Raw genomic sequence first — 10648 nt, 5'->3', positions numbered from 1 at the left:
GTGTGACAGTAAATTGTTGAAAATTCCAAACTAGTTTTACAAGGTTGTAATGAGTTGATAAATTCTACGCATGACGATAATTATGGTGTGGTTATAAAATCAGTTTTACAAGGCTAATACAATAGAATGTTGAATCAGTTATATCCTAGAGGTAATTATAATTTATGAATTTAAAGATATAGCTCGCAATCCGGCAGAATTTCATAGACCGCTTCTTGTACGATGGCTTTGCGTGTTTCTGGTAACGCTGTTCAGCAGAAAAATAAACTTATAAATCAATTAAAGTAAGTATTATTTTATTTGAAAAATAATTAAAATTATTAAACTTAATTTTGTTTTAATTTAGCCACCGTTAAACACCTGTTCGTTCACTGTGTATAGTCAGAGAAAATTTTATTTACAATGTTGCTATTTTTAATTTAAAAAAGTTAATTATTTTTTATTTATTTTAAATAAATGGTTTTTGGAATTTTTATTGATTACGTAACTTAAAAATGTTTTTCCAACTTTAGAATATATTATTTTACTATTAAAAATTAACCAGACATCCATTTGGGTAAAATTATAGTCTTTCGAGTTGCAAAAGTTAGTGCTCAGCAGTCGATTAATTTTTATCCATGAATAAAATAAGCTCGGCTATATTTCAATATTTATTTAAATAACCAATAGTTTAATAAAAATTGCAAAATGTTTAAATAATTGAAAGTGAATAAGCCTATTATTTAAATAAAAACAAACAATTACTTAAATAAATACCACTTTTATTCAAATAAATGCATTGTTGCGTAAAAAACATAGTTAAATAAGTTAAAATGATATTCTTTTTCCCATCTTTTTTAAAATAAATCGGAAAATTTGTGGATAATGAATAAACATTTGCGAACACTAGCAAAATTATCAATAAAAACAACATTGTATCTTCAATAATGTAAGACTTATTTTTAAATTGGTAAAGTAATACGTTTTATTGTAGGTGGATAACATTATACTTTTGAATTGCTTAAAAAGTAAGTAAATTGAATTTTTTCATAATACATTAGCGACTATATCTCTGGCGGATATCGCCCGATTAAGTTAATTGTAATGTTTTTTAAATGTTTACTGATTGTTTATGTTATTAATTTATTATTTTAAAATAATTGTTTTTCGGATTTTTTATTTGATTATATTATTTTAGAATGTATTAGTGTACTATTGAAAACCAATTTCCTGTTTGGGGAAAATTACACCTTTGTATTGCAAATGTTAAAAACAGTGTATCTTCAAATGTAAATAAATTGTATTTTATTTCGACCGGGGTAAAAAATAAGTGGTTATATCTCGGGCGGATATTGACCAGCCCCATTGTAATTTGTTTTAAAATGTGTATTGATTGTTTATTTATTTATTTCCAAAAAGTAAATAAAGTTTAATTTTCAACAGGGGTAAGTTGGTTATCACGTGATTGGCTGTGGCCAAAAGTTGCCAAGGGTATAAAGCGAAGGTCCCGAATTCGTTTCCCCATCTCGCAAATAACTAATTAGCATTTTAAACGGCTAAAAAACGAAAAAAATAAAAAAAACGATATCAAAAGTTAATTAACGTTAGTAATCGGGGGGGGGGTCACATATTACCGCCGATATCTCGGTCCGATCTTGTCCGATCGTGTCCAAACTTGTTGGGGTGATAGACCGAGGCTTAGGGGTTGTGGTCAGGGGTCAGGCGTGGAGGTCAAGGTTCATCTTCAAGGTGAAATTTGAGATTGAAAACAAAAATATTTGGTTGACTTTTTCCAAGGTCAAAAATTGGTTTTTGGAAAAAAATTTAGGGTTTGTTTTGGGGGGTGTTAATTTTTGGCGGCCATCTTGGCGGCCATCTTGGAAAAAATGGTTCATATTTAGTTATTCTCAATGCTTCCACTTTGAGGGTATTTTACCCTTTTTCGCGTAATTTTGACCTCGAGAGGGATTTTTTTTAGATTGAGGGTAATGGGTAAAATGAGGGTATTTTGAACATTTCATGGGAAATTTAAGGGTATCTAAAATTTTTTTAAATAATCTACCATGAAATATAATTTCCCTCTTTGACAAAGTGTAACTAAGTTGGCCGTAAGTAGAAAACTGGTTTTGCTTATGATTCTTTCTCTGTTGTCAGCTTTGCCGATTGGAGCAGACTTAAATATTGTTTTCGTCCCTTAGTAAGCGAATTGCATACGTACCATTAATGTTAGTGTCTTTTTCTTTGTAAAAGTTAAAGAAAAAACTGTGATAATTATACTACATTTTTAAAATCGTTGTTCTTTATGGGAATTTTCGGGGTATTTTCAAATTTAAAATGGGTAACAGTGGGTATTTTATTGTTCAATTCTTGTGGGAATTTTAAGGGTATTTTTGAAATTTGGAATGGGCAAAAGTGGGTATTTTTCAGCTTCTGTCTGCTTAAAATGATCTTTTCGAAGTGGAAGCACTGGTTATTCTCTACAATTTTTTGTTGACTTTTTATAAGGTGAAAAACTAGTTTTTGGAAAAAAATTGGGGTTGTTTTGGGGGGGGTATTTTTGGCGGCCATCTTGGCGGCCATCTTGGCGGCCATCTTGGAAAAAATGGTTCATATTTAGTTATTCTCTACAATTTTTTGTTGACTTTTTCCAAGGACAAAATTTGGTTTTTGGAAAAAAATTTGGGGTTGTTTTTGGGGGGGTTAATTTTTGGCGGCCATCTTGGAAAAAATGGTTCATATTTAGTTATTCTCTACTGCCTTTAAATACACAATAGCATTCGGTAGAACTGCAGGTATCACAGGACGTTTTAAATCCAGATTAATGACCAATAAAATTAATATCTGAAGGCAGTGGAGGACTCAACTTACACCCACACCCAAGGCTTAATGCGTTTTCATTCCCTACAATTTGATTTGTACTGTTTTCATTTAATTTATTTTCGATTTCTACAATTTATATTCACCTCTCTTCCACTTGGTTTTAAATTCAATACCTAAATTACTGCTTAAAACTTTTAACTTGGGTATACTTAAATAAATAAGCTTTTTTTCGTACTTTTCGGCTTGCATATTGTAAGTCGTCTGCTGATCAGAATCCAAAAGTGTGATAGCGCATGCCCGAGATTTAATCGAAAAGGATTATTAAAATAACCGCTACTTCATGGATGTAACATTTTTGAAACATTCATATTACACGGGAAATCGTCACACATAATTTGAAATAATATTTGTAACGTATAGTTAGTTTTTGACAGTGTAATTTTTGACAAGTTTTTTCGAATTCATAAATTAGTGTTGTTTAATTTTGTAAGTTAGCTGGTATTTGTTCCATTCCAAAGAATTATATTTTTTCGAATTACACACTTTTTCTCTTATGCTTAGCTACTAACTTTCCTTAGATCTATTTCGTTTAATATATTGAAACATTCAAATCCAAAATTATTCTTTAAATGGCCCTCATTTAATATAATTTAAAATATCCAAATGTAAAATGCTGATAATTTAATTTTAAAAATAATTTACATTCATAGGATTTACCACTTCATACATTGTCTCAAAATGCGTCAGTTTAAAAGTGCAGTCCACATATTCTTTTTAAGTAAAGATAGTCCAAGACGATGTTGTAAATACCGAACTTGATCAGGCTAGCAACTTTGAATTAAATGTATTTTTTTCCAAAAAAACGCCAGGCATGAATGATGACAAGGAAAAAACTACTAAATTTAATGAAAATTTAAATTCTTGCATTAAGTTGTATTATTGTTTTCTATATTACTCCTCTAAGAAAGCCGCATTGGGCTATAAAAATCGTTGAATTTATTAAAAAAAAAGAAATTAAATTACTTATTTTTATTATAAAAACCAAATTTGTACATGGTTAAAATTAGTCTGAATAAAAGTAAACCAAATTGTATGATTACATATTTGTACGGATAAATGGTACCTGCATTATCTTATGAAAGGGGTTCTGTGGTCTTATTTAAAAAAAAATCTACAAGAAAGTCGAGGAAGATTAAACATTATCATAAAAATTAAATTTACACAGTGGCAATTTAAAGTTAACCTTCACTTGAAAGAAATAGCTAGTTTGCCGAACTCATTTGATAAAATCAGTTGCTGACCGTAGTTTGAGACGTTCTAGAGGATGTTTAATGTAAAGACAATTTGAATTATTTAAATTAAAATATTATTGGTATTTATTATAGATATATATATATATATATATTTAAAATCGTATGCTTTAAATAGCGCGCTAAAATTAACGTTCTTTTTGATAGAACTCTACGAAGAATATCATTTACGTTCACTTCCAGTGGCGCGAGAACCCGCCGCCATAAATCCCCAAGTGATCAAAATCAGGGTGGCACTTTTTTGGTGAATAAATGCATCCCAAGCTGGAGGTATGTCTAATTTTTCTGCTCCGGGATAGAAATTAGTGCCGATGATCTCCCTGACGTTGCGAGTGCTGTGGCTCTTCATCCCCAAGAAAGGCACGTTTGGGAAGACTTCTCTGAAGCATGCCGATTCCATGCCCCTCGACTTGTACAAATACGCGATTTCTGATGTGGCCGAGTAGAACAAAAACGCCAAACTATATCTTCGAAGAGTGATTTTCGCTCTCAGTTCCATCATGCAACGAGTTACCAACCGTTTAGTTCTAGAGCCTGGAGCGATCAAAATGGAGCCTGCCTCGAAATTATCGCCAGCGAAGGCCAGTCCGCAATCAACAGACGGAAGTTGCAAATCTACGTTGTCGCGACAATCTTCGTTGATGAAATGTACCAAATCGGCTTCCGTTCCTCCCAGTGCCAGAGGACTCTGTTTCACGTAGAAGTCAATAATGGCGCGTGCTGGGTCCGAGACCGAGTCGCTTCTAACCACGCTGAATTGAGCCTTTTTAAATACAAGCAGACATTTGACTTTGGTTTCCGGCGGTATGCCCGTCACGAAGGGGATGGCCTCTCGGCTTTGTTGCGTTTCCGGGAACTCGTCTGGAATCTTGAACGAGAAGAACTGCACTCCGGGAATGTTGTCCGGGAAGAAAGCGGCCGCTATTCCGGGCGAGGAAAGATAAGTGTCCGGCTGCAGCCTGGAGCCGTTGAGAGTGTTTGCGAGGCCGATTAAATTTCCAAAGTGCGAGAAATTAACGCTCAAATATCTCAATTTTTGCGGTGACGTTTCAGCAGCTTGAAGAAAGTATTCGACCTGACGGACATTCTCGGAATCGACGTTCGCGAAAAACACCACTCCTGTGTCCCGTTCTGAGTAGCACGAGAACAATATGTTTTTAAAGTTTTGTATTAGAGTAGTCTCGTTAGATTTTTTAGCCTCAACTTGCAGAAAGACCAACGGTTCGCGACGCCGCCTTTTGACGATATCCGCGGTTTCTTTCCAGACGCTGCACACTCGCGAGCACAAGCGCAGTTCGTGCGCATTCAAGTAACGGAATACTCTTTCGACCACGATAGAGGTTTGCGTCAACAGGGCAGTCGCTTCATCGTCCAATTTTCTACGTTTTGTTACGATATGCGTTTCCATATTTTTAGACTGAAATAAAAATAATTGCCATACGTAAGATTATAAAATAAGAGATCTTTACACAATGATGAATTAGATATAAGATTCTCCGCAGAGTGCGGAACAGCCTTTCAGAAGAATCTTCACCCAAATAAATTAGGATAAATCCCAAAGAAAAGTGCACAAGCGTTATTTTGTTTTGCGAAATTAATTACTTTTTATTGTAAGAGGCGTTGGTTTAGTGGTAAGGAAAAAATTATATTCTATACATTACTTTATAAAACATTTCAATAAAGACGTTGCATCTAAAATTTAGAAGTCGGGTGTACGTTTTAAGTCGACACTTAAAAACAAAGGCGAACCAGTTTTCTAAAGCGGAAACTCGCGCAATGCGTTTGAATCTCGAAAATCATAATATTTCAGTTAACTGAAGCCGAAAAACTATTTAGGGCCTACATGAAACTTTAGCTTTTTCCGGAAACTTGACAATATCGCCAGCAGAGCCATCGTGGCCAAAGCATCAACGGAAAAAACCTAGTTCAGCCAACTGTCGAGTTTCCGAAAGCGCCCATAATAGCGCGCCACTCGGTTTTAGAAAGTACGAATGTTTTACTCTAACGACTGCTATTGCAAACTAACGACGTCAGAATTTTTTTTATAATAAATTAACAAATATCATTAAAGCTATTTACATTCCAGCTTTTCCGATACACGAGAAGGACATATTTTCTATGTCACTAAAATCAATTGGTCAATGTCGCTAATTAATGCTAAGACTTTCAAAATAATTATAAATAACAGGACGTGGAACAACTTACAATTAATATTAGCTTCAGTCTTTTGTCGTGCTTGTCCAAGATTTTCAGCAACGAATTAAGCTACTTAAATAAATGAAATTAAAACCATATTATACTGTTGGGGCTGAGCATCTCTCGAGGTCGGCGATCGGTAAGCTTTTACTAACTTAGCTGAGTGTAATCCATAGCAATTGATTAAAACTAAAAAATTCTAGATTTTTTTTAATCCAAACGTTATCCAAAATTAATTTTTTCGAATATTTCCAGTTATTTTTATTTTTTTGACATATATTTTATTCTCAATTAATATAGAAAAAATATATATTTATTTCATGAATTGATAAAATTTTTTCGATAAGAGTTTCCCTAGATGATTTTTTAAGTCTATTATTATAGAATTGTAAATATTTATATCGAAAAATCAACAAGCTTGTTTAGTTAAAACATTTAAAAGAGTTAACTTCGTTTCATCAAAAAAATAAATAATAAGTCGTTAGTTAATAGGCTGCGTTATTTTCACCGTGAAATCTTTTCCAATATACGGATAGTAAGATTGCTGGCTGTTAAAGGGGAACGGCCAAGCTTTTCCAAATATGGCCTTATTTCCGTATCAAAAGATTAACAAGACGTTCAATATACTAACACGTACCTTTTTTTGTCTTGAAAAAATAGCTTTTGGCCCAAAAAGTAAGTGTTTGGGTTTGAATTTTCGCCGCCATCTAAGGGTCTGCCGCCAGCGCCCCTAACCCCGTATGAGCGATTTGCGAACTAGCGTAGCTTTTGAAATCGCTCAATTTAGGCTTAGTTCTTTTTTAACTGGAAAGCGCCGCACGTGCATATTAAAAAAAAACTAAAATCTTTCACATCTACAGCAGCGCGAGCTTTTTTGTTAATCAATTTTAAAAGAAACGGAAGTGTCTCACCGGTTTCTCACCCGGTGTCGCGGCAGACGCGCGCTTTTCGATTTCCTGAAATTTCTTTATTTAATTAAAAATTAACCACTCAATATTATTTGATGCGGTTTTCGCCATAAATTTTAGTTTTTAATGGGCTATAGGGCTATCTAACTGGTTAAAGCTTGACCGTTCCCCTTTAAGAGTTCCCAAAGGTTGAAGTGGCCGCGACGTATGCCTATTATAATTGGCTACAGAAAATTGAATGGGGAAAGTTTCCACCGCGAATTTGCCGTTATCTCTGACGCAATTCCAGGGGAAAGAACCTTTAGCTTGGAGGCGTATTCTGTCTTCGAGCTCGAAAACTAATATCATTTGGGGGTTTCACGGTAATGGAAGTCGTTCAGTAGTGTAGGCCTGTAACCCTTGCCTTATTTTAAACAAACTAAGATCTTTGTTTGTAAGCCGAAGAGGTTCCATCTGCAAAAGAAAGAGAAGTACACTCTGTTTGAAAAGTTTGTTCGCCCTATAATTTAAAAATTTAAATGGGGATAATTTATTTTCTAGAAATGCTAGTAACAGAGTTCCTAGCTTGTTGAAAAGAACAGAAAAAGCCCTACAAAACACATATTTTGACATAAGGAAACGTATAGGTTTTGACCTATTTTCGTCTAAACTTTCCAAAATGTGGAATAGTAACTTTTTTTGCCGCTTAGAAATTTGATTTTTAATTGTGATTTTCATATTCCTCTGGGTCGATTTAAATAGGAAAAGTGTTTGAATTTTTAAATTTCAGAATAATAAGATTCTGGCGATACTGTGAAAAAGAGAGGCTCTCATTTCCGGATTTATTTCAGTCATTTTCGGTGGTGAAACTGTAGTCAGTGCCTTGGTGTTTTTAATAGATTATTTTCCTGATTTACTAAAAATTCAATTCTAACTTAGCTTCTACATTATATTTACAACGAGGGAATGTTAGAAATTTAGTGTAATTTATAGTCAAGCCTTGGCCTAGATAATAACGTGCTCTTTAAAAACTGTAGTCAGGGCCGTGCAGAGGGGGGGGGGCAAGATCACCGGGGCCCGGATGAAAAGGGCCCGCGAAGGGGCCCGTAGCTGCAGGGCCCATCAAAGAAGTTCAAGGGGGGGGGGGTGCAAATCAAGATAAATTGAGAAAAATGTTTCAGGGCTCAAGGGGGGGGGGGGTGCAAATCGCACGGCCCTGACTGTAGTCAATAGTTTTAAAAAGCATGGTAGGTTGTACGTCAAGTACTTCCAACAATCGCGGGGCAACCTTCAGCCCCTTTCCAACAAATGAAAGCTTGAAACATTGTTAGATTAGACGCGGCTGAAGAAGGACCTTGGTCCGAAACGTCCCGAGTATTTTTATAAATAAAATTAAAACCATGAAGTAGCAGAACTTTGTTTAAATTCTTTAATTAGTATTGTTTTAGCCATGGTCAAGAAAGAGAATATACATAATTACAAAATTTTTAGTTAATTTAAGTAATATTATTCGAGGAATTTAAGTAATATTATTCGAGGAATTTAAGTAATATTATTCGAGAAATTTAAGTAATATTATTCGAGGAATTTAAGTAATATTATTCGAGGAATTTAAGTAATATTATTCGAGGAATTTAAGTAATATTATTCGAGGAATTTAAGTAATATTATTCGAGGAATTTAAGTAATATTATTCGAGGAATTTAAGTAATATTATTCGAGGAATTTAAGCAATATTATTCGAGGAATTTAAGTAATATTATTCGAGGAATTTAAGTAATATTATTCGAGGAATTTAAGTAATATTATTCGAGGAATTTAAGTAATATAATTTATTTGATATAAAAAGCAGAGAAAATGTTCAAACTTAAAGTAAAATTAAAATAAAAAAATATTAAGCGAGATTCAATCTTTCACCCGTTGGTTCCCAAGGGCGAGTCCTTAACCATTACACCGATCTCCTCGCTGCGTAACTTGTTTAATAAGTAAAATACGGATATATACAATAGCATCCAAGTCTTAACGATGCATTGAGAATGAAATAGTCAGAAAAAAACAAAATTACAATTACATAGAATTCAAATCGCTAATTATTTTATTGCAGAAACTCAATTTGCAAAAAGATTTTGTATTTTTTATGAATTAACTTTAAATTTGACTAGAACGCAGGTCCAGCTTTCTTCGTAATTTTCTATTTGAAATACTTAATTTTTTGACGGTGTTAACTAATTAAATAGTAAAATGTGGCTATCGAATCGAGATCTCCGAAATGCAAGGAATCCAAATCTGGTCTCAGAATTAAAATCGGGCGATTGGTTGATTTTACAATCACCAGCAAATATAGCGGGTGATTTTAAAGTTTTAACAGTGTTTCGATGTTTTAAATTTTTTGACGGTGTTAACTATTTAATTAGTAAAATGTGGCTATGGAATCTAGAGCTACAAAATCAAAGGAATCCAAATCTGGTCTCAAAAATAAAATCGGGTGGGTGGATGATTTTATAATCACCAGCAAAAAAAAACGGGCGTCTTTAAATTTTCAATTGGAGGATCCGCCCCGATCGTGTCCACGGTAAGTTGATGTGATGCGGATTCTCCCATTTTGGACTGCCTTAAAAAGCATCCTATACAATTCAGAGGGTTTTTAAGGTGGAGGGAAAAGTGAGCACATAAGCTCAGTGGCGTCGCTAGGGTGTTTTAGGCGGCGCTTGAGCCACCTGTCAAATTTCTGAAGCGCCACCTAAAATTTCTGAGAAGCGCCACCTAAAATTAAAAATTTTTCCAATTCACTTGTCGAAAAGTTTCTTCGAACTTAAAAATGGGCATCAAAAATTTAATTTTTCATAGTCGGCCTCAATATTTCAACTTTAAAAACCTTTTTGGGAGCTCCCCCCTCCCCCATATCACTGACTATAGGACGCCCCTGACCAGTGCTAATGGTTTAAGCGCCACCAGTTTTGAAATCCTGGTGACGCCACTGCATAAGCTAAAGCTAAGAAAGTCTTTATCGAAATAAAATCGGTTTCGACGGAATGTGTGAATTTGTAAAATTCCCGAAACTACGTTCAAAAGATTTTTGAGGTTCCCATTTATAAATTTTAATTTTTTGAGTAGAGATGAATTTCCTCAAAAAACTCTCATTAGAAGCCAACCTAATTAAAAAGACAACAGAATAATTATATAACTTTTTGGCAAACGTAACAAAAAGGTGTGTCTATGTCTCCACAAAACGTAAAAGTAGTCCCCACTTGTAAGAAAATAATTTGAACACCAATGAACTGTAGCTAAGAAAACCGTTATTGAAATGAGATTGGTTTCCACGGAATGAGCGACTTTTTTTAAGTTCCCACGACTACATTCAAAAGATTTAGGAAGTTTACATTCTTAAATTTTTAATTTTTCAGAAAAGATGAAATTCCTGAAAGAAAATTTAATTAGAAGCCAAACTCATTAAAA

At 33.9% G+C, this 10648-nt stretch overlaps 1 protein-coding gene across 1 annotated transcript; it reads right to left on the bottom strand.

Moving 5' to 3' along the window:
* Positions 1 to 4246: 4246 nt before the first annotated feature.
* On the bottom strand, positions 4247 to 6328 carry LOC149928530 (F-box only protein 22-like). Its single transcript, XM_090159225.1, has 2 exons — positions 6315 to 6328; positions 4247 to 5526 (listed from the first exon to the last, which is right to left on the bottom strand). Exon 2 carries the CDS (start codon positions 5515 to 5517, stop codon positions 4273 to 4275), a length of 1245 nt encoding a protein of 414 aa, XP_090015351.1. The 5' UTR covers positions 5518 to 5526; positions 6315 to 6328; the 3' UTR covers positions 4247 to 4272.
* Positions 6329 to 10648: the final 4320 nt, after the last annotated feature.

This window comes from Leiobunum rupestre, chromosome 9 (assembly GCF_980474605.1).
Source record: "Leiobunum rupestre chromosome 9, qqLeiRupe1.1.hap1, whole genome shotgun sequence".
Taxonomy (NCBI): Eukaryota; Metazoa; Arthropoda; class Arachnida; order Opiliones; family Sclerosomatidae; genus Leiobunum; species Leiobunum rupestre.
The sequence above is the reverse complement of the archived record's forward strand: the minus strand, read 5'-3'. Positions and strand labels throughout refer to the sequence as shown.